Raw genomic sequence first — 24,563 nt, 5'->3', positions numbered from 1 at the left:
GCATCTATCTGTCTGGCTGTCTGTGGGAGTGCACATGCAGCTTTTGCTCATCACAGTCTCAAACGCCACAGCTTGTGTGCCTCATGAGGCTCAGCACATCAGCACAAGCATTCAGCGGCGCCACCATGTGGCCGTTAGGGACGTTTAATGTTCTGGCTGGTAGCTCATGAGCCACTGGCAGCAGAAGAAACGTCGTCACAGATGAAGCAGACTCAGCCACGACGACGAGCACACCTGTTTGCACCTGTTCCACCGTGTCACAGTCTGGTCCCTGCTGGCACACATTCCATCTGATCTTCACCATGTTGCCTTATCGGGTACATTTTTGTTCTTGTTCACCGTTTGTTTGTATTTGGTTGTTTTGCAGGTGTGGCCTGATGCGCTTCATGAGCCACGTAACCAGATGTGTGACAGGCGTTCGTAATTGAACGAGCAGAGCAGCGACGCCCCCTTTAGGACACACGCAGTTTTCAACAAGCTGAGTTTATTCTGATCAGGTCTACTGTCGTCTACTTAAAACACACAGTTTATTACACAGTACAGACCCCTGACACACACACACACACACACACATTTATACTTCTACGTGTGTGAGCACTCGCTGACATAATGACACGACCCCCAAACTAATCCTGAACCAAACCTTAAACAGTCCTGTAGTGAAAAGTCCTCACAACGCAAAGATGTCTTCACTACGATGGTTTGATTGGTCCTCACAAAGATATACATACCTCCCTCTTAACAGCCACACACACACACACACACACACACACACACACACAGAAACATCTTTGGCAGGAAGCAGCTTCTTCTTCTGCTGGACAAACAACAACACACACAGGAGCTGCACAGGATTGGACAGTGATGTCATCAGGAAGCGAAGCAAACACACACACACACACACACACACACACACACACACACACACAGTTTTGTAATGCAGTGTGTAGTTTTGTGAAAAATGGATTTTAATATCTGAACATTTTGTTTCTTCTTCAGTCCGAATGAGCAGGCCAAGAGCTCCACCTGCTGGCAGGCACCTGCAGCGCACAGCAAAACTGAGGGATTATGGGTAATGAGCCGAGGAAGTTTTCCAACTAATGTTGGTTTGTTAAAGTGATGAAGGCTTAATGTTCGGTGTGATCACTGTGTTTCTCCGTGTACTGTTTCCATTACTCATCCAGCTGTCCTCCCTCTGTTCGCCGCCTCGCCGCCTCGCCGACTCGGCCTTGTTCACAACAAACTGACAAAAGTCAAATCTGGACTTAAAACCGTTCAAGTCAGAGACTTCAAAAGCAGCATTTAACTTCCTGACTTTTAACACAGGATCAAACCTGTCAATCTCATACGCTCGTTTCAGTCCCTGAACGCCTCGTGGTTTGCCTTGTGTTGGAGTTCATCTAATCGGTCTCGACCTGATGTCTGAACGGACTCTGATGTCACATCACATCAGACATCAGAGCTGACCGTTCCACTTCTGAAGGCGTTCGTTTTAAGGCAGTAAAATCCAAAGTCAGCCTCACAGTTGAATGTAATCTAAAGGCGCTTGTTGAGGCCACTGATGTCAGTTAACTGTGATTAATCAACACAACGCTGCACGGCTTTATGGCCGTGACTGCTGGTTAGAAAGGGCTGACGGGTAGAGAACAAAACAACAAAGTGAGCGAGCGAACGGCAGCACACGCGCTGTGAGGCCGAAGCCTTTAATTTAAATGGTGGCAGTTACAGTGTTTAAGTTTTTAACTTTCAACGAGTTATTATCTTACATGAGACCAAATCACATCACATCCGCTCTTCACTGACCTCAAAACGGCCTTTGGTTTGGTTTCCACAGAGGCTAACGTCTGGATTTGGATGAAAGTGTTGACTCACAGGATTTTTGACAATAATTCAAACTTCTAAGGCTTTTTTTTGCTTTTAGGCAACCTTTCAAATTCAGTTTTGGAACATCTTTGCGATTTAAGGTGTTTATTTAAGGTGTTTATTTTCGAATGCTGCTGGAGACAGCGACGTCACTAATTAAGCGTGCTAATTAAAAGTGTTCTTAGCTCCTGAAAAACCATTAAACCACATGAATAATCCATTACAATCCACTGATTATTGATTAATTAACCCCAAATCTGTGGAACAATGAAAATTTGAGCCTGAAACGTCCTTAATGTCAGAACTTCCTCCGAGTGATCTTTACACGCAGCCGTGATGTAATCGATGTGTGAGGTCATCACAGTGATGTCATCAGAGAGTTACAGAGCACTTTCACACAACAGACAGCAGACACACACACACACACACACACAAACCAAAGCCCATTAATAATAATAATAATAATAATAATAGTAATAATAATAACCAATAACGGTGGTAAAGCAGAAGTCAGTGACATCGTCCCATGTGGCTTCATCACCATCTTCATCATCAGTCCTTCATGTCTCTGAGTGAAGTCCACTGAGTCCATTTAGATTCCAGACAGGAAGTCAGTCTGATCGTCTCCAATGAACAGATTTATATGAAGTGAAACTGAAGCTAACACCTGCGACCTCCCGAGCGAACACCTGACCACTGCTATTAACAGACACCAGGCCTCTAATTAAGACACTAATCAGCCGCTTAATTAAGAAACCTGTCAATTAACAATCTGACTGACAAACTAAACAGTTTTAGCTGAGCAAAAGAAAACTCTCCTAGCTAACATACCGACCTGTTGATTAACAAAATGATCTAATGAACCCTCTGACGCTGTCCTTTTCAGTCTGTCTACCAGACCTCGCAGCGATTCCCTGTGTTCATGGGCGTCCCTGCGGGGCAGTTGAAGTGTCGGCTGAAGTCCGGAGAGTTGGCGAGCGTGCCGATGACTCTGTATCGCGGCGGGCTGTGCGGGTCGGTCACCAGGCCCTCATGAGCACTCTCTGGTGTCCGAACCGAACACCACACCTGAAAAACACAAGACAGCAGAAGTGAAGCAGAACAACTGCTGTTCCGTTAGAGCGTTTAGCCCTGAAATGCTACGTATCGCACCACTAAGGGAAAAATAACTACATCAGACTTAAATCTTTGGTACGCTGTAGAATCACTCCAGATGGCCAAACACCTGATCGACCTGTCCGAACCTGCAGAGGTGGCCTTTAAAGAGCAACCCACTAAAGACGTGACAGAACGAGCCCTGCGCTGATGTGACGCATTGTGTTCCTGAGTTTGGTGTCAGCAGCCACACAAATGACCAAAGGTCATCAGTAACTTTAGGACAAGCAGAAGGTCACGAACAGAAAGTGAAGCGGCCCCAGGAAAGGACCTTGTGGGTCGTCGTTCTGCTGTGAGGGTAACTCAGCTATTATTGTTTGCCAGCTGTGTTTCACCTGAGCGAATCCCACGAAGAAGAGCTGATCGTTGGTCAGGTTGACGGCAGGAAGTCTCTTCTCCCCTCCGTTCCTCTGAACCCAGGATCGATAGGCCTGAAGAGAATTTTAGTCACGATTATGTGGGAAACATATGGTACGATGACAGTGTAGCACAGTTTGGTTCAGATCAGTACGGTTCAGGTCTTATGACGTGTTCTGAGCTCGGACTGCTCGCCACAGCAGCGTTTGGTTTACTGAACGTAAGGTGTTCCATACTCACGTGGTAAGCAGCCTTCAGTCCTCCGTTGTCAGCGATGTTTTCTCCAAGCGTCTGCTTTCCGTTGACGTGTTCTCCGTTGACCAGGTAGCGGCTGTACTGGTCTACCATACACTCAGTTCTCTGACGAAACGCGTCCACTGACGAGTTCTGCCACCACGGCCTCAAGTTGCCTTCCTTATCGTATTCACGACCTGACGGCGGGAGGGAAACCAAGTCAAAGTGAGTTCGTTGTTTATTCTCTCTTTGTCATGATAATCTATGGCTCACAGCCATTGTCTTCACATCAACATCTAAGAGGAAAATATGTGACAGTGTATTAATTTTACTTAAAAAATAAATTTAAAAGGGCCATTAGCTCAATTTCTTTACTTAAAATGTTCAGAAAGAGAATCTAATACCCCATATACAAATTAAAGGAATGAATCACAAATGCTCTGCTGCATGAATGGGCACAAATTCCCACAGAAACACTCCAACATGTTGTGGAAAGCCTTCACAGAAGAGTGGAAGCTGTTAGAGCTGCAAAGCTGTCTGTGGGTTTAGAATGAGACGTCATTAAAGTCCCTGTTGGTGTGATGGGCAGCTGACCCAATACTTTTGTCTATATAGTAAATGATATACTCCTGATGTAATGATAATGAGCAGATTTGTGATAAAAACAGATTTGAAATGTTTCACTTGGGGCGTTAAAGCAAAAGAAGCACCTTCAACGCCCCAGCAGTCACTGTGAAACACACCTGGACGAACAACCTGAACGCTTCGTCTGGTGTCACAGCACTCAGAACGAAGAGCATCCCATCGTCCTACAGAGCAGATAACGAGGATCCTACAGGCTGCATCTCAACGGAAATCATTAACTTTCTGACTGAGTATCTTCATTCTCTCTGGTATTTTCTGAAAGGCTTTTGGATTTTCTACCCAAATCCGAGAAGGTTCAGAGAGTTCAGAGATGAACAAAGTTCAAAGTTCAAAGAACAAACTTGTGGAATCTCAAAACGCCACTGGGTGCATGTTGGGGAGGTCAATGGATGTGAAGTCTGATAAGATTAAATTCCAATAACCTGCTGAGTCATGAGGGAACACTTTAAACATCCTGATCCCACCTGCCGTGTACGTGTTCTTCAGAAAACAAAATGTACGTAGTCGTAGCATCTCCTTTTCCTAGTGAAACTTAGCTGATGGGTTCGGTGCAGTAAATCTCGGCGTGCTGAGATCGACGCTAAGCTCACAGCAGAAGGACGGAGGAGACAGGTGAAGGTGAAGAGAAGGTCCAGAAAACGAGGAACGAGAAGAAGCTCCAGACTCACCCTGATCGTCGAAGGCGTGCGTGAGCTCGTGACCCATCACCACCCCAATCCCACCGAAGTTCAGCGCCCTGAAAACACAAACACACACTCAAAGTTCACAGCGTTTCTCCAAAGGCCTGAAGAGTCCAGAGACTGACAGTCTAAAGTCCTGTCAGCGCCCCCTGGAGGATCCAGAGTTCAGTACAACCACAACACAAACAAACAACATCCTGACGATTTATCTATTTGTTCGATCAGTAATGGAGCTCAACACGTAAAGTTCTGTGATGTCTAACGCCATGATCGCTTCTGTAGCTGAGCATTATTTCATTCTGCAGGTGTACAGACAGGTGAACACACAGACAGGTAGACACAGAGGTAGACAGACTTGGGATGGTCGTGGGCGTAGAAAGGAGCTTGTAGGATCCCAGCAGGGAAGACGATGCCGTTCTTAGTGGGCATGTAGTAGGCATTAACTGTAGGAGGAGTCATACTCCACCTGGAGGAGGAGAGGAGGGGAGGGGAGGAGAGAAGCAGAGGAAACAAGGAGAGGAGTTATTCTGCGGGGCATCGAACAGCCCAGAGGTCGTATTCACACGTAACCTCAGAACGTTCCAGCTCTGAGTTTCTTCTTCAGATCTTTTTACTGAGGAGCTTCTCAGGCAGGCGGCTGAGGTTCGGACCCTGAGGTCTGCGGTTTGCCATCTTTCATCGGTCAGCTGTAGAACCGAGCATCGTGTGTAGCATCGTGTGTAGCATCGACACACCACTGACCGCAGCCGCCGCGGTCCTCGGCCAATCACGTATCGCATTAAATCGAATATCGCTTGTCGTAAGAATCTTGTGCTGTGAACAGTAACCGAGTCAGAGGACGAGCAAACAGAATTCTTCTGAATGAGCGGAGACCTTTGGACTGATGTTCTGTGAATACGACCTCTGATTAGATGAGTGTGTGTGTGTGTGTGTGTGCGCCGCCCCGTTTCCTGTTTACATACGACTAAGAAGCCCTTTGGTTAACGTTAGAGAAAGATCGTGTGTGAATGTGCCGGAAAACCAATGAAAGATGCTGTCAGAGAATATTTTACTGATTCTGTGTCAACATTTTCACGCTCAACGACATCTTTAACGCGAACACGTGAACGTAACAGGGCTGGCGTGTGTGTTTGTCAGTATGTGACTCATTGTGTTGGCGTGTCTTCGTCATTATTACTGGTCTTTGTTGGGAGTCTTCCTCAGCTGGTCGGCCATCACTCGGGATGAGAAGTTGTAGAAGTTCAACATGTTCTGGAAGAAGCTGTCGTCTGACACCTCATACTGAAACACAACAGTGTCATTAATGCATGTTCAACAGCAGGGGGCAGTAGAACATCACCTGAGCCAAACATGTCTGCACCTGTCTGCAGGTGAATGACTGACGGCTGACGGCTGTCACTTACCCCGTCATAAACGTCATCCAGCTCTTTGGGGTCCAGGATGAATTCTGGGAAACCAATCATATCGTAGATTGCATCTGCCTAACGAGGGACAATCAGACTCAGTTAGAGCAATCAGCACCTTCACCTCCACCTGTCTGTCTGTCCACCTGTCTGTCTGTCCACCTGTCGGTGTACCTTTTCTTTCGCAGCCTGTCTCGTTTGGTCGTCCATCCAGCTGAGTCGATCCAGAGCTTCTTTAAACGCTGAGCGGATCTCGTTGATCATCTCCTCAGCCTGCCAGAGACAGAAGGACAGGTGATGAAGCGGAGCAGAGCAGACCAGTATCAGATTCAGGACCAGCCGTCCCTGCTGTAGTAACGTGTTACGATCATTCAGGTTTAAACGACACTGAGACTCACAATCTCTTTGCTGTGTTTGTCGAAGGTCGCCTTGACGAAGAGCGCTCCCAGAGCGAAGCCCAGAGTGTCGTCGGTGTTCCCGATACAAGTCTGCCATCGGGGGGTGCAGGACTGCAACAAACCACAGCCAGTTAAAACCAGCGGCAGGCACTTGGTCCAAGTTACAGCCAGGATCAGGCAGATCCAGTTAAAGGCAGAAACAGACTGGTCAGAACCAACTACAGAACCAGTTTCCCCAGTACACCAGCACAGACGAAGCTTCCACTAAGAGCAAGGTGGAAAACACATTTAAACCCACTACAGCCCAGTGGAAACACTTAAAACCCGGAACTTCCTGTCAGAACCCATTAAAGCCAATTAGAAGAAGAAACAGACACCATCGGAACCAGTTCAGGCTTCACCACCTCCACCAACAAGACGAGGAATCTTTTACCAGGATGACAGTCTGAAGTTGTCAAAGTACCATTTTAAGTATTCATACCTGCTGTAGTACAAGAAATAACTGTGTCAGTAGCAGTGCCAGTGGTAACAATAGTAGTACTTGCAGTAGTAATAGTATGTGTAGTATTAGAAGTACCTTCTTGGTTCCGTAGAGACTCTCGAGCAGTTTGTCCTGAGCGTTCTCAAAGCGCTGATCCAAACTGGACACGGTCTTCTGAACCAATGTCCACATCATGTAGTTATTCAACAGACTGAGAGAGACAGACAGTCAGACAGACAGGTGGTCAGACCGGGAGACACACTGACGCAGACAGACAGACAGACGGTGACCGTCTCAGACCTGCGGTCCGTCTTGTTGATGAGGTCAGACACCTGCTGCAGGTACTCTCGGGCGTACAGGACGACAGGTTCAGTGTCGTTCAGCTCCAGAGGAGACAGAGAGGACGACAGGTAGTCCAACCAGTCCACGGCTGGAGCCAGCAGCTGAAACACCAGCGAAGAAGAGACATAAGTACAGGTGAACCAGAACAACATTAACATCTGAACACTGCAGCCACATGAAGTTCACTTCCTGTTTTTTCATACTTCCTGTGGAGAATTTAGACTTGGACTTCACTGTATTGATCCCTTTGGGATGACTCCCTCTGGGAAATTGAATTTCCAGCAGCTTAAAAAAGTAAGGAAGCAACACACAGGGCAGTTTGCAAACAACAACTAACAGCAACTATTTGCAAACAGGAGGGATAAGGATAAAATAAAAATAAAATAAAATAAATAAAGAGAACTGTACATGGCAAAACACAGACAACTTTATAGCCACCTGATGGTGGCGCTAAAACACAGGAAGTAACTGAGTCATCCCAAGAGGACGAGGGTGAAGTGCAAGTACAATAAAGTGAAATAAAACTTTATACATGTTTGTTTTTATTGTGGTGGACATTACTGATGTTCACTTTTGGTGTCTCAGAATATTCAGTAAACACAGTTTTAGAAATACAGTATTTTCACCTGTAAAACAGGTTAACAAGGTGAAAGTACTCTTTTAGCCCCTTACTGTCTACAGGTCTTCCTCTCAGGGCACAGAAGGCCTCAGTAACCTTCATTAATAAGTTGGAGCAAACTGTGTGCAGCCTGAGAGGCGAAACTCAGGGGGAAGAAAATGCTAAACTCATCACTTTGAGGTGGCTGTAATACCTGACGGCTCAGATCTGTCTCAGCTGGACAGGAAGAGGACAAGGTAAATCGAATTAAAACTGTCCCTCTGTCTGTCTGTCTGGGTAATCCTCAGTGTGGGAGTAGACTGCACCACCCGGGGGGGACACGCCGAGATGAAAAACTAATCCCTGCTGTCTGCTTCAGCTTCAAAAAGTCAAAAACAGAAAACTGGACTCCGCAGGGAGAAGACAGTGCAGACGTTTAGCTTCCAACATGTGGCTGAAAGAGACGCCCGTTGTGTGTTTTCTCTGCAGGTCTGATTTCAGGTTCGAAGCTCCTCCTCGCAGGATCTTCCTCAGTCTGAGACTTGAGGGGAAAACATCCCCAAACAGCCTGAACTTAGATGAAGTGTGAGAAGGTGCAGCAGCTCCACTCAAAGTGCAGATGAAGACGCGTCACGGGCCCAACCCCACCTGAGAACCTGAGTGTTGGTTCATGTTAGGACAAAAGTAAAACGAGGCTGCAGTTTTTCCGAAGACACAAAACCTTCCCGATGACAAAAGAACAGATTTCCAACACATCAAACACTTTTGGAGACATGAAAGATTCTTCATGTCTCTGAGGCCCCGTGTTGGGGAAAAACGCCGTAAAAGTGTCCTCTGTGGCAGTTCCCTCAGTCTGAGCATCTCTGTGTTATCGACCCCTGAGTCCACCACGCCTGTGAGGACTGTTCACACCACCGTTCCAAAGTCTGTTAACTGGACAAACTGAAAGTGGGCCTGAAAACAGCGGCAGGAAGCAGGACGTGACATAAAGCTGTGAGTTCAATGGTCAACATGTGTGCTGTGAGCTTTCAACCAGTCACAACATGAATTAATGATGAGCGCAGAGGAGCGAGCTGACCTGTAGGTGGCGCTGTGCTCCACAGCCTGATGTATCGATAAATGATGACAAACAATGATGAACAACGTCCTCGTTTACATAAAGGTCACACTCATCTGATGTTTCCTTCATGTCCATATCAGCCATGTTTATATAATAAGCTGTTATCTAACGCCCCTCCCCCCCATCACCACCATGACGATGCAAGCACATAGCAACAGCTCGTGGCAACAGTTGCCATGGTGACCCCAGAAGCATCTGTAACCCTGAAGGACAGAGTGCTGCAGCAGAGAGAGCCTGCACTCCACAACAGAACAATACCAGTGAGACACCAATGAGGACGGCCGGAAGCCCACACACACGCACACGCACACACACACGCACACACACACACACAACATTAATTCTGATCTGGTGCACACGTGCGAAATGAAATTCGGGCAGTTTTGCAGTATGATCCCACGTTGGCAGCTCTGACAGGTTCAGGTGTGCTTGTGATGCCTTTCTTTATAACACGGCTGGTTGATGGCCAGATAGAAATGAAAACTGGTCCTTACTTTATTACCAATCAAACAAAGAGTTGACAGCGATGCTAGCAGCTCTGTGAGGCTGTATGCAGTTACGCCGCTGCATTGAGCTAAATGCCGTTCAGTGACTCATACAAACTCCGACTTCCAGGTGGCGTAAACCTCACCTGTAATTCGGCGATGGTGACCTTGTGGTAGATCTTCTCCTCGTCTCGCCGTTGGTCCTGTGGGACGGTGATGTTGGCGAGCGCCGTCTCAAATTCAAGAATCTGCTGCATCTGAAGCTGAGTGGAGCTCCTCTCTCCACCCAGCAGCATCCCCAGCTCCACCATGTAGTCCAGGTACGCTGCCAGCACCTGGAATCGACGGCTCATTTCCTTCATCAAACAACTTCACACTCTGAAACTTCGAATCATCTAAACACAATAATAAACTCAGTTTGTCTCACACAGAAGAATTGTCACCTTCTCATTGGCTGTCTTATTGAGATAATAGTCCCTGGATGGCAGGAAGAGCCCTGATTGGTCCACCTGGGCAGAGGAGGGCAGGTGATCAAATATCTAACAAACACCTGGATAATGTGTGAATCAGACAGTTCAGATCTTAGCTCAGTTAATCACTCGTGTTGCTGAATCAAAGAGTCACAGTGAATAGCCAATTAATCAATTAGACTAATTTCTAACTATTCTGATAATCATTTTTATTCATATCTGAAAGGAAAAAATGGAGATTTTCTTTGGTTCAGTAAACTGAATGAGTTTTGACATCAACTTCGGAAAAAAGTAATCAACATTTTCCACCATCAATTAATCGAGAAGACAAATCAATAATGAAACTAATCATCACAGCTCTGCTGTGGTCTGGTTCAATCTGGTTACCTGGATGACGTTGCTGTTGGAGTTTTTGGGATCAGCACTGACCCCAACACTGAAGAAAGGCTGAGCTCGGTACGGACCAGAAACCACCTTCAGAACCTCCATGAAGTTCTCCTTTTCCCAGGGTCCCGTCATGTTCCAGCCCCCGATCTACAGCCACAAACGGGTGTTTCTCAGCACGCTGAAGGCTTACAGGTTGTCAGAGCCCAAACAGCAAACTTTCTTATAAATATGATTGAACTGGACTTTGGAATCTGGTTATGTCTCTTTAAAGGAGTTATACAATTCTAAACCTGTTTGCTGATGATACTGTCTCTTATTTTAGACTGGTTAAATGCTTTTCAGCCACAAGTTCACACATGATTTATTTGCTGTTTCTTATACAATTTAATTCCTAAACCTGACCTTGAATTTTATTAATGAGTCTTCCATACACATCGTCTTCTTCTGAATCAGAGGGCTTTTGTCTCAGTCTCTAGTGACACCAGTAAAGTCTCATTCATGTGTGTCCAGGCTCATATAATATCTGTGTTGGCTGACAGGGAGCTTCACCACATGGTGCACTGACAGTCACCAAAGGCTCAGTATCATCCAAACCACTGAGCTTGTGGTGAACTTCAAAGCCTCAAATATGTGTGTTGCTGAAGGGAAGCTACAGTTTCTAAAATGTGGAGGCTTCACACACACATTCAACCCACCAGCACAGAAGATCAGCTCAGTTTCAAGGTGGACATCCAAGAACAGAGTCACATTCACCTCCAAACTCTGATCAGTTCATCCCTGAGTCCAGGTAGACTTAATGTGTTGGTGCATACAGGTTAACTTTTCAACAGCACAACAGAGTTGAAAACAGTGCAGTTAAAACAGTAACAGTACACAGTGACGTGGTGCCTTCAGGAGCGGGGTTTTTGTTTATCATCCTGACATCCTCCTTCCTACCTTCTGAATCGTTATGTCCTCACTACGCTGTCTGGCATCAATCCCAACTCATATTATTTTATTAACTGTACCCAACTGTCAGTGAGCACCGACTCAGAAAATAGAGCTCTTTGAGGCAGGTGGTGCACCTGAGTGAAGCAGTTACCGTGGTGATGAGGTGAATGCGTGGTTACCTTGGTGATGAGGTCTATGAGAGGCTGAGATCCCAGCTCTTCGATCCTCTGTGTGTTGAGACAGGACAGGTAGTAGGACTGAGTCTTCCTCTCCGCCTCACTGCTGCCATTAAAAGTCCCGTTTTCTGCAAAAAAGAAAGACAAACTGTCAGAGTTTAATATTAGTTAGTATTTTTATTATTGTAATATTACCACTCACTACAGCAGAGGGGAGGAGAATGGCAGAAAAAGATCTGCAGGAGGAGTCTGGACTTTACAAATAAAGAGGAAGAAATTACTCTCTCTGTAGACAACATGGACAACATGAGATCTCGCCAAGAAGTCAGGCCAAAACATGTACGTTGCCCCCTGGTGGCTGTGGCGCAGATCATAAACCCCTCCCCTGTATGTTAGCAGACGGGACATGCGAGATTAAAAAGTTTATAACGTTTAGTCAGTTAAACCGTCTCACCCAGCAGGTGTTTGAGCAGCGCCTGATTCTGTTCCCAGATGCTGTTGAACGTGGACCAGCGCGATCGTCCGTCGGGCAGCGGGTTTTTCCTCATCCAGCCTCCGCAGGCGAACTGGTAGAAGTCCTGGCACGGGTCGGCGCTGCGGTCCATCGCCTCCACCATCTGACTCGCCACCGTGACACACGCCTCAGACAGGCACAGGCCATGGACGCCATCTGCACAGCATCATGGGACAGGAAACCACTGAGGGTGAGAACACTGAGAAGGACTTGAGCTTGACTGACACAGGAGACAAGGAAGGGAGCAAGTAGAAAAGGAAAGGATACGAACAGCAAAGGTAGGAAGATAATGCAGAGGGAACACAAGGGGAAGTTAGAGAAGGTTGTGTAGAGGCAGAAAAGGAAAGGAAGCAGGAGGCACAAAACCAGAGAAGGAGGAAGAACGGGAAAGACGAGGCAGAGCAGGATGGGCAGGGTACATAGGAGATAAAAAAGGAAAGGAAAGAAAAGCAGAAGGAAAGAAAGAAAGGATGGGTGGGGGTAGGAAAGGAAGGGAAATGATAGGAAAGGAAAGGAATGTGGCGACAGGGAACAAAATGAGAGTCAGGAGAGGAAGGGAGGCGGCGAGGATCTAAAGGAGGGATTAGGATTTGAAATAAAAAGGGAAGAAAAGAAAATGAAAGTAAAGACAGCAAAGAGGAGGAGGCAGAGATGTGAAGAGGAGGTGAGGAAGGATGGGTGAGGGCAGGAAAGGAATAGAAAGGAAACAATAAAGCAAGCGGAGGCAGGGAGGGATGACGCAGAGAAGGAAGGGAGGATGTAGTGAAGGATCGGAATGGAAAGTGAGGAAGGAGAGGAGCGAAGTGGGGACAGACGAGGAGGGGTACAGCAGGAGAGAAACAGAGAGGACAGGAAAAGGAGGAAACGGAGGAGTAAAGATGGAGGCAGGTGTCATGCTGTCACCTGAGCTGAATCCCAGTCCCAGGACCAGCAGACAGGCCAGCAGAGCCAGGAGGGCAGCCAGCAGCAGGACTGACAGCAGGACCTCCAGCTGAGTCCTCCTGCCCAGGATGTCCACACCTCCCTTCCTGAAACCCACCTGAGACAGACAGAGAGACAGACTCAATACAAACTACTGGACAGGGACCTTCCACAGACTTTGACTCAAATTCAGGACTTGTCTCCTCTTTCTGGACATCCGAGGTCCGCACCGTGGTGCAGCCCAGACAAACAGCCAATGAAACTCATTTCAGTTGCTTGGATCCACCGTCTCAGTCGTCACTACCGAGAGACGCGGTCCACACAGACGGACAGACAGACGGCTCGTTGGAGCCGAGTGGACGAGTCGGTCATGAAGACTCTTGTGGCCACATTATGGCCACTGTGAGATGAGTTGAAATATCTCGTCTCGCTGAGTTCATAAAGCTTTAAACACATGAATCTGTTGCTCAAACCGGATCAGATTTTATGTCTCACACAGTCCTTTAAACGTCCCCCCGATGCAGTTTCAACGCAGCACCGTCTCCTCCGTCTCCTCCGTCTCCTCCGTCTCCTCCACACGGCTGACATTTGTTGTTTCAGCCTGGCGGGGCTCCAGACCCCCTGCTGCTCCTCTCTTTGTGGCTGCTGGACCCACACGGTGGTGGCCCCAATTTGTGTTTTTATTCTGAGCCCCCCCAAGGTCTGGCTGCAGGACCGGGCCCTGCGACTCACCCCGGGACTAAACCTTTTGGAGTCCAGGACCCGGCCTGGCACCAGTCAGCCAGCTGAGTCAGCGTCTGGCAAACAAAACTTCACCTTTCTTTGTGATTCTGTTTCATTACGTCTTCTGTCAGCGTGTTTGTGTGTGTTTGTTGTGTTCGCTGACCTCCACTCTGTCAGGAGACGAGGCCGCCTCAGCTGGAGCGTCCGACACTTCCTCCTCCTCCAACGTAGCTCGCTTGTACCTGGACATCTGCAGAGAGTGAGACAGACAGACAGACAGGCAGACAGACAGGCGGGCTGTCAGCGATGTCCACACTAACGCAGATTAATGAGGAAAGCGTCAGGACGAAATCTAATCTGCAGGGTGGAAACAGTGAGCAGAACTTTTCAAAATGCGGCTGTAGGATCATCAGCCTTCACAAACGCGGTCACGTGGGCCTGTCCAGGACTCTGGACTCCAGGCCACAACCCCGAACGAGACGAGCCGGCTCAGATTATCTTTATCATTTTTTGACAAGATGGCCGACTCCGCTGCTGTTCTTCTGGCCGTTCTCTCTGAGCAGTTTCATTCGGCTTACAAACGAAGATGCTGATGGTGTTAAACTGCAAGCTTCACTTCCTGCTGCTCGTATTGATCGGCGGCCAGTTCACTATTTATTATTCATTGAGGACCGTTTGTAGGCCAAAATGCTCCTCTGGGACGTTCGGGCTTTACTCGACTCCAGGCGGATCAGCTTTCAGGACGTGACAGTTTGTGCTCCTCACTGGCTGAAGGTTTTCTGTGTCCTCGGCAGCAAAGTCTTTATCAGACACTACAACATAAATCAGCTCTCCTCAACTGTCGGACGGACGCTAACATCAGCTGCTCGGACAAACGTCAGGCTTTCCTTCACTTAAATGTATGCAGAAGTACGTGTGATGTTGCTGATGGGTTCCGTTCTTTACTTCATGCTCTGCTGTTACTTCCTGTGTGACAGTGAAGTTCAGCGTAACCTAAAAATAAAACCTGACTGCAGCGACGTGTTGGAGAGCTGAGGCTCAGCATGAGGAGATATTTAGCTGTGATCAAATAAATCTGCACTTCCTGTGTTTACACTCAGCTTCCTCCCCCTCCTCCCCCTCCTCCCCCCTCAGTCATTGTGTGGCAGAAACATAAACAGCACAGCACTCAGTCAGAAACAGTTCATAAACTCAAACAGCTGCAGACGCTCACTTTGTTTTCACCGCGGCGGTCGAGCCCGGACTGTTTGGTTGCCGTGGAAACCACTGTGGCAGCCACTAGTAATGCTGCTAATGCTGCCAGCGTTAGCACGTTTAGCATTAGAGTTCGGCTGAAGGCCCGAGGACGACGATGTCTATCAGAGACTACATGTGGCCAAAAGCTGTGAAGGGAGCTGCAGCGATCAATCACATCTTCTTCCACACTGCAGATAAAGCTGAGCGTTCCTCCTCAGAGTGTGATCCCTGTCAGCATGGAGACGGTTTTACAGAGACCTCATCACAGGGGCTGACAGATACCCCACCTGGAGTGGACGACACGTCTGAACAAACAGCTCTGAGTCTGCACTTCAGCTTCAGCAGCATCTCAGACACGTGCAGACGCGAACAGCGAAGCAGAACTTACTGCCGTCCACGCTGCGCTGGTCTTTCCATGGTCCCACCACACTCTGATTCATACGGTCACACACTCATTTCCACGTTTATTAGCTGCTGTGTGTGGTGGAGCCTGCCAGGCTCAGGAGTCCACATGAGTCTACAGCCTACAAACATGAGCAACAACAATGTGGTTGTCTGAGACCTCCTGGTCAGCGGGTCTGGACTCAGGGAGGGGGGGGGGACACGTCCTCCCGTCTGTCCTCCGAGTCTCTGCAGAGTTTCACTGTCCTGCTGCTACCGTCTGATGGTCCCGCAGGAAACGAAAGGTTTCCAACTGTTTCCTTCCTCGGGACCTTGGCTGAAACCCGTCTGTCTCTCTCAGCCTGTGTCAGGGTCTCTCGCCGGGCTCTGGTCTCTTTAACTGATGACGCACACAGAGGGGGAGAGAGGGGGGTGAGGTGGGCGAGAGGGGCTCCTAGGAGACGGGAGTGTGTGTGTGTGTGTGTGTTATATCTCTGTGCAGAGGGTGATGTCACTGTGTGTGTGTGTGTGTGTGTGTGTGTAATTAGATAATGTGCGTGAATCATCTCCTTTCAGCTCTAATAGAGTTCACAGCAGCTTATATAACATCTGTCTGTCTGTCTGTGCGTGTCTGTCTGTCTGTCTCTCTGTGTTCTGGCTCTGAAGCCTGCTCTTTTGTCCTCTCACAGCCTCCGTACTCTAAACACTGGCCTCAGACACAAACCCTGCTGCTCAGTAAATCACCTCCACTGCTCCAGGACGACGCCGGAATGCAGCAGTTAGCTTAGCTTAGCACAAAGACGGGCTAAGCTAACTAAGACCGAATGTGACAGACATTCTGCTCGTGTGTGTCACACACACCACGAGAACGTCTGAAAAACGCATATGAACAGAAAGAAAAGACAAAAACGCATGTCTGACACCTGAACAGACGTGTGGACGCCTGAGGGTGGGGACATGCGGCAGGAGGACAGCGTTAAAGCCGTTAAAGATTCTCTCTGCACCGCGAGCGTCTCGAGGTCCTCGCGAAGTCTGTTCACGATGAATTTTTTATCGACTGTTAGCAGCAGCTCGTGTTGACTGACCTGCAGTCTTCTTCTTCACGGTCTTCCTCAGCGTGTTGCCGCGCGTCTCAACCGCACGTGGAGCAGCTCAGGAGCGTGAGACTATGAGCGCTGGAGGGCCGAACCAGGTTTGCCGCGTCACTGAGCACGTGCAGAGAAACTGCTGAGACAAGTCACCTGGAGGTCATCACCATGACAACCGCTCCTTCAACACCTCCCGTCCCCAAGGCGACAGCCTCTGTGACCTCTGACCTCCAACAAAACACCTCCACAACACAATACGGGACAAAGTGAAGGGCCCCTCCCCCCACCTGCAGCCCCCTGACCCTCCACCTGATTTACTGCACCCACCCCCACCTCCACACACAGTAAACTGAAACCAGTCTGAGGTCTGACTGAAGCATCCAGAGGAAGAAAGTGATGAGCAGCATAAACACTGAAGGACAGAAACGAGTGCAGATCTGCTTTGTGTTCTCCGTCCACAACAACCACAGCAGCACCAAAACCCTGAGCTGCTCAGTTCACTGACTCTCCGCCGCTACGCCACCCGATGGCGTCAGCAGGCGCGTCCTCCGTGAACGTGAAGGTGGAGCTCTGAGCGGACTCACGTGGATCCAGAATTAACGTATGAAATGAAACTTTCAGGGCTTCAGCCGACCGCCTGTTCACAAAACGTTTCTACAACGTTTAAACAAACGCTCGCTCATCCATTCACGTCAGAGAACATGAATTTGGAAGGTGATGTCGTTCAGGGCTCGACTTGTGACCGCACTCACACACACACACTCACACTCACACACACAGCGGTTATAAAAGAGCTGTGAATCTGCTGCTCAAAGGAAAACTGATGAAGATGAAGAGGATGAGGAGGATGTGAGCAGCAGTCGGGTGTTCAAGTTTGTTTTGTTGCTCAGATGGAAACTGGGCGTCTTAAGACAGGAAGTCACAGAGCTGCAGACAGGAAACGGTAAACCCTGCCCACCCAACACACTCACACACACACACACACACACACACACACACACACACACACACACACACACACACACACACACTCTGCCAGCTTGCCGTTTGCTGTAACTCTGGGAAAGTTCAAACTTCACAGAAAAGAAGACAGAAGTTTAGTGATGGAGCCAATCAGACGCTCAGATCCCTCAGAGTCTCTGATTTCCTGCTTTTCTCACTTTTTATTGCAGTAAACTTTGGACTCTTGGTGGGACAAAAGACATTTGGACTCCGACAAACTGTGATGGACGTTTAAAAGTGTCTGAGCTCTGACTTCAGGAACCAGAATCCTCTCAGACCCTGACCCGGATCGTCTCCTGACAGACCAGCCCAGCAGCACAAAACAGAAAAGTGTGAAACAGGATCAGGACTGTGTGTGTCAGTTTGTCCTCATGTCCTCCTGCAGTCGCCGTGGCCTCAGCTCGGCTCTGTTTAGCATCCGAAGTCACATGAGAAAAACAAAAACTGCATCACGACAACCCGTGAAACCACTTCAGACACGCTTCAGAGGCTGCGTCGCCTCCCGTCCGTCAGGCCGGACCGTCGCCGTGTGGTCTGAACCTGCAAACCCCCGCTGAGGGCTCCAAAGGCGTTTGGCCGAATCCTTTTTCCAGCTACAACCGTTTCTTGTTGGTTGGACTTTAAAAAATGTTTCTGAAAGGCTAATTAAAGTTGAGTTTAAAGTTGGTCTCGTGGCTTCGGGCTGCTGTGTCGGTGATGGACCTCGGACAAAGGACCGCTTGTCTGCGTCTTCCTCTGCAGCCTCGTGTTGGTCCCTCAGCGTCAACACTGAGGACGAGTGAGGATCAGCTGACAGCAGCTGTTAGCTTTTAGCCTGTGAGGTCATCGCCTTCTCGTTCTTCACAGAAACCTTTAACGCTCGGACGTATTAAATGGGCGTGTCTGTCCTGACTGACCGGGTCACCTGACACGGCGTGCCAGGATCTGACTGGTTCACCCGCTGCGATGATGCAGAGACAAACGTGACATCGGCCCGCAGGCTTCGCGTTTCTTTTGGGTTTGAATGAATCAGTTCTCTGAAGGAAGTTCGTCCTGATGACTGAGCTCCTTCCAGGAAGCTACAGATGCCGGACTTGTTTTTCTTGTCTTTCTGTTTGGTCATGCATGTCTCAGCTCAGTCAGCCTGGGGTGAGGAGTTCAGGGACCTCGACGGGCCGAACCACATCGCCGCAGGCTGCCTGAGGAGTCGAGCTCGGGGGAACCGAAGCCCTGAGGTCCGCCGAAGTCTGATCAGAATCAGTTTCTGCAGAAGCTAATCGGAAACCGTTTCCTGATCGATCAGACGTGTGAGGAGTGACGACCAATCGGCTCCCGTCTTCTAACAACACCACAAACATGAAAGCTCAGTTAGCATCAGCGGTTAGCGTTAGCATGCAGCTGAACGACGCAGCAGGTGGGACCACAAGCCGCTGCTGCTCTCAGGAACAGAACAAAGTACATTTACTCAAGTACTATACTGCAGTATACATGTTAGGTACTTTACTCCAGTCTTTTATTTTCATGCTGCTTCCTCCTCCTGCACACCTCAGAGGGACCTGTTGATGTTTGCCTTTAAATTTAACTGCCCAACAGGTAGCTGAAACGATCGACTGCTCGCCAGCTGTTTGGCTTCGAGTCGAAACAAACACAAACAAGCACAACACCGTTCACGATTTTAACATCGAGTGCACTTCACTGTCTGTAGGACGTCACGCCGCTCGACCCTCCCATTCGACTTCACCAAACCCGACCTGAACAGTTTGAACACCTGAAGCTGCTCTCGTTCTCGTCCATGCCGCGCGGGACTTTGACGTCTTTCGTCAAGCAGCTCCCAGCTGTCCATCCCGTCCTCCGTTTGTTAACCGGATCAGACTTTAAAGGAACAGTTCACCCAGAAATGAGGGTTCGGTCATCATCTCTTCACCTCCAGGCTGATGGAAAAGTTTCTTTGCTCACAAAACATTTCTGGAGCCTCTTCATGTCCCCCACATTTTTTGGTGAACTGTACCTTTAAAGACATCATCACTCAGCTTGTTTGTTGTCTTCAGGGCTGCGTCCTAACCTCACATGGACTCCTCGGTGGACATTAGTTCCTGAAACTGGACGCCTCGTCAGGCTCCACAGCAGACACTCGTTTGTGTTGTTTCTCCTACCTGAGATTTAAGGAAAACGACTGAAATCTGTTGGAAATCTTCTTCCTGTGGAATCAGAAACTAAAATATTTTCATCACACAGCAGCTCGTTATTGATCAGAGAAATGAGAGGATCAATAAGACACGAAAGCTCAGGATCAACAGACTGTGTGCCTATCGATCAGTTCAGTGATCAGTCAGCCTGTTCGGTCAGTGACGTCAGCAGAAGGTGAGAGCTGATTTCAGGCCTGCACACACACACGCGCACACACACGCACACACACACACACACACACACACACACACACGCACACACACACACACACACCTGTCTGCAGTCACAGCTCCATGATCAGTCGGACCAGCCAGTCAGTCACACTGACTGACAGGTGACACGCCGAGCCGGGACACGCAGGAGCGCGTGGGTGGCGTATAAGGCGTCTGTGCACGTCGCGGGTATGTGCGTGTTTTCCGCCTGTGTGTGTGTGTGTGTGCGCGCGCACTCACGGTGTTACGGAGGTCCTGCAGCGCTACGCTCATCCTGGAGCTCCGTCCCCGAAAACAGAGCGCTACCGACGGCTGCTCCGCCGGCCCATCCTCCCCGGCTGTCCGTCCGTCTGTCCTCCGCCCGGTCTGTCTGTCCCCGTCTGCGTCTGTCCGTCTGTTCTTCTTCGCCTCCTTTTGTCCGTGCAGCAGCAGCGGCGGCAGCAGGAGAATCGGGAGGTTTCTGTGTTCTCTCTCTCTCTCTCTCTCTCTCTCTCTCTCTGTGTCCTCAGACCCCGCCCAACATCCAACCAGCCTCTTCCTCTCACAAACAAACACACCCCGAGACACAGAGGGGCTGACGTCATCCTCACGGCCCTACGTCACCTCCTCCAGCTCCGCGGCCAGCTGAGCTTCGTCTGGACTCGACCGAGGCTCAGAGCTGCTGTCTCCTCCAGGCTCTCCGTCCCAGCATCACTGACTGCTGTCCTCCGAGAGGACACTGAGACAGGAAGTCCTCAGGAAGCAGAAGATAGACAGGAAGTCCTCAGACCAGCCTGTGGACTCTGCCACACTCAGAGCAGATCACTGATGACTTTTTACTGTTTCCTGCTGGGTGGACACGATGCAACTCAACTTTATTCACACAAACAGCCTTCACAAAGCGACAAACACACCCAGAAAGCAAAATGTTAAAGATCAAATAAACACCAGAGATCAAAAGGGAAAAACTACAACAAAACCAAAAACAGGTCTTCTTACGACACAAAGTTTAAATTAGCCCAAGAATGTTTTGTGCAGTAACTGAAGGTCACACGTGTTCAGTGAGCGTGTGCAGCCTGAACACAAAACACGAACACGAAGCTGAAAAACCACCGAACAACACGAAACCTCAAGACAATAAAGAGGAAATGTTAATTAATGTTAATAACTCAGAGGAAATATTGTGCATGCTGCAGCCAATGTCTTCAGTTTGTCCAGTTTGCACAGACAGGAAGTGAGGCGTGAGCGTCTGTTGGGTTTCCTGAAACATGAGGACCGGTTCACCCTGATTCACCTCAAAGTCTGCAGTCTGTTCACGCAAATGACAAAGAACAGAACACACACAAGGAAACGAAAACCGGCCAGACTGGGAGAACTGGATTCAGTCTGCAGAGGAACAACAACCAGAATGAAAAGTACTGCAGCACACAAACGCAAGTAAGGACGCAACATAGACAAAAGTATTGGGCCAGCTGACCTTCACACCAACAGGGACTTTAATGACGTCTCAGCTTTGCAGCTCTAACAGCTTCCACTCTTCTGTGAAGGCTTTCCACAACATGTTGGAGTGTTTCTAAGGGAATTTGTGCCCATTCATGCAGTAGAGCATTTGTGAGGTCACACACTGATGTTGGACCAAAAGGCCTGGCTCACAATCTCCGTTCCAGTTCATCCCAAAGGTGTTGGATGGGGTTGAGGTCAGGGCTCTGTGTGGGCCAGTCAAGTTCTTCCACACCAAACTCATCCAACCATGTCTTTATGGAGCTTTGCTTTGTGCACTGGGGCACAGTCATGCTGGAATAGAAAAGGGCCTTCAACAAACTGTTGCCACAAAGCTGGAAGCATAGCATTGTCCAAAATGTCTTCCCTCCACTGGGTTCATCTCATGGCTGTGACATCACCCACATCCTCTGCAGAGTCAGTCCACCTGTCGGTGAGCACAGGTAGTAACACAGGAGGGAAACGACTCCTCAGCCTCCTCTGCTGCTGCTTTGGTGATGGTGAGCTCGACTTCCTGAGAGTCCGGACTGCTGCTGGTACCAGTCAGCTGCTATCACAGTGGGAGGATGGAAGCATGACTCAGCACTTCAGTCATGAGGTCAGCACATGTGGCTTCAGGTGTAAATCCAGCACAGAAACCACCAGTGAGCCTCCACTTCTTTCATTAATGAGTCTGTAATCAAAGTAACTTCCTGCCTCACATCCTGTTTGACTCTCCGCCACACACACACACACACACGCTGTTCTCGTGAGACGCAGTGAAACGTTGACCAACAGCTCCCCCTTCTGACCACAAACAGGCAGCACACCCTCAGTGTTAAAATACACTTCAGCACACACACACACACACTCTCTCACACACACACTCACTCACACACACACACACACACTCACACTCACACACACACACACACACACACACACTCACACACACACACACACACACTCACTCTCTCACACACACACACTCACACACACACACACACACACTCACACACACACACACACTCACTCTCTCACACACACATACACACTCACACACACACACACACACACACACACACACTCACTCTCTCACACACACACTCACACACACTCACACACACTCACTCACACGCACACTCACTCACACACTCACTCACACGCACACTCACTCACTCACTCACTCACACTCACACACACTCACACACACACACACACACACACACACACACACACACACACACACACACACACACTCACTCACTCACACACACACACACACACACACACACACACACACTCACTCTCTCTCACACACACACACTCACTCTCTCACACTCACACACACACTCACTCTCTCACACTCACTCACTCACTCACACTCACACACACACACACACACACACTCACTCTCTCTCACACACACACACTCACTCTCTCACACTCACACACACACTCACTCTCTCACACTCACACACTCACTCACTCACTCACACTCACACACTCTCACACACACACACTCACTCTCTCACACACACACACTCACCTGTGTACGTGCACCTTGTCTTACCTTCAGCTGATGCCCTGCAGAAGCTCCAGCTGGTGTTCAAACTGCAGCACAAAGTGCTGGTGTGTTTGAAGGTGCAGTGCAGAGTTTCTCCAGCAGGGGGCAGACTGACATCAGCTTGGAAAAGCCAGAACCAGAGCCAGCAGCAGGTCCACGGGTCCACAATCTCATCAGCCTGCAGACTCAGAGTGGACTCCTGCTGAACTGTTGTTTGTTTGTTTGTTTGTTTGTGTTAAAACAAAGTCAACAGACAATCTGTTCATTGGTTCTCCTCCCCCCGTCCAAACAGCTGCTCCAGTCCACCATCTCTCTCCTCCTTCTTTCTTTGTTTCTTCTTTCTTTCACTCTTCTTTTCTCCTTCCGTTTGTCTTTCTGTCTTTTTTCTTCCAGTTTCCTCCATCCTTTCATTCCTTCTTCTTACGTTAAACTTTTTCTTCCTTTTCTTTGTCTTCTTCATTTCTGTGTTATTCTTCACTTTCTTTCATTACTTTCTTCCAAAGACTTTCCCTTCACTTCCTCCTCTCTCACTTTTCCTCCTTCTTTCCCGACTTTCTTTTTTCCTCCTCTTGTCTTCCATTTCCTGTGAGGACGGAGGTGAAGACGCGTTAGAGACGGAGGGAGTGAAGTGGTCTCTGCGTCAGCTGAACTCTTCAGTGTCACCTTGTCGTTCACGCTGAAGGAGAAGAAAAACAGCAGCTGCCGCTCTGAATGAACTTAAATTTTCTTTTCATTCGACTTGAAGAGTCTCAGATTCAGAAGACGAGTTTTTATTCCGGGAGAAAAGACGAGCCGAGAGACGACAGGAAGCCGAGTCATCGTCTTCTTTGTGTCCGTTCACACCTGCGGCTGCTCTCTGATCAGCTGACTGTTTGTGTGTCCTGAAGAGTTGAAGACGTGGACATGAGCTCATATCACGCAGATCTTTAATCATCTGTTTGTTCAGAAAGGCCACACGGCGTCCGAACGACGCGTCGGCGTCCATTCACGTTTTCCTTTCACGGCCATTCAGCTCATTTTTTATCTTGTGTCGCTGAAGGTGTGAATGTCTTCGACGGGAGGTCTGCACGTGGAGGAGGTCGGGTGGTGGATGGTCAAACAAACACCAGAGACTCGACTCCCGTGTGAGATGGATGATCCAGGAGGCGGAATCAGACGCTGCCAAGATGGCGGCAGCCGCCACACCGAGAGACGTCCACGTTTCACACAGTCTGTGTGAAAGGACCATCAGTGGACTCGCAGTGGGCCGGTTTCACCTCCTACAGACTGAACCCAGGGCCTTTCAACCCATCGTGCACCGGGCTCAACAAAGACCTCACGCGGTCTGACACACCTCCAGACCTGGAGGGTATTGATAACGTTACCGCGGCAACGGGCTTTGGCTCCCTGGCTTATCAGTCGCTCTGATTGGACCAGACCAGCTGATGGCAGTTTGACCTCTGACCTCTTTACAGCTGCTGATGTCATCCTGCTCTGTGTGTGTGTGTGTGTACGTGAGATGCTGTGTGCTGCAGCTGATTAGTCGTCTTTGTTTTCAGTGAATCATCTTTTTAAGGTGCGCTCAGCATCAG

At 48.9% G+C, this 24,563-nt stretch overlaps 1 protein-coding gene across 5 annotated transcripts; it reads right to left on the bottom strand.

Moving 5' to 3' along the window:
- Window positions 1-705: 705 nt before the first annotated feature.
- On the bottom strand, window positions 706-20,468 carry ece2b (endothelin converting enzyme 2b). Of its 5 annotated transcripts, none has more exons than XM_046390065.1 (19): window positions 20,208-20,467; window positions 14,046-14,132; window positions 13,142-13,277; window positions 12,179-12,394; window positions 11,728-11,852; window positions 10,619-10,765; window positions 10,205-10,270; window positions 9,908-10,096; window positions 7,517-7,659; window positions 7,313-7,427; window positions 6,736-6,849; window positions 6,512-6,610; window positions 6,338-6,415; window positions 6,112-6,215; window positions 5,290-5,400; window positions 4,923-4,990; window positions 3,616-3,806; window positions 3,354-3,449; window positions 706-2,931 (listed from the first exon to the last, which is right to left on the bottom strand). In XM_046390065.1, the coding sequence occupies exons 1-19, from the start codon at window positions 20,238-20,240 to the stop codon at window positions 2,755-2,757; spliced, it is 2,295 nt and encodes a 764-aa protein (XP_046246021.1). In that variant the 5' UTR covers window positions 20,241-20,467; the 3' UTR covers window positions 706-2,754. The 5 variants fall into 5 exon arrangements, with proteins under 5 accessions (XP_046246021.1, XP_046246022.1, XP_046246019.1 ...); XM_046390066.1 differs by having other exon boundaries at window positions 6,736-6,846; XM_046390063.1 differs by lacking the exon at window positions 20,208-20,467 and adding an exon at window positions 15,096-15,672.
- Between the last annotated feature and the right edge of the window lie 4,095 nt (window positions 20,469-24,563).

Source organism: Scatophagus argus, chromosome 5 (genome assembly GCF_020382885.2).
Source record: "Scatophagus argus isolate fScaArg1 chromosome 5, fScaArg1.pri, whole genome shotgun sequence".
NCBI classification, from domain to species: Eukaryota; Metazoa; Chordata; class Actinopteri; family Scatophagidae; genus Scatophagus; species Scatophagus argus.
The sequence above is the reverse complement of the archived record's forward strand: the minus strand, read 5'-3'. Positions and strand labels throughout refer to the sequence as shown.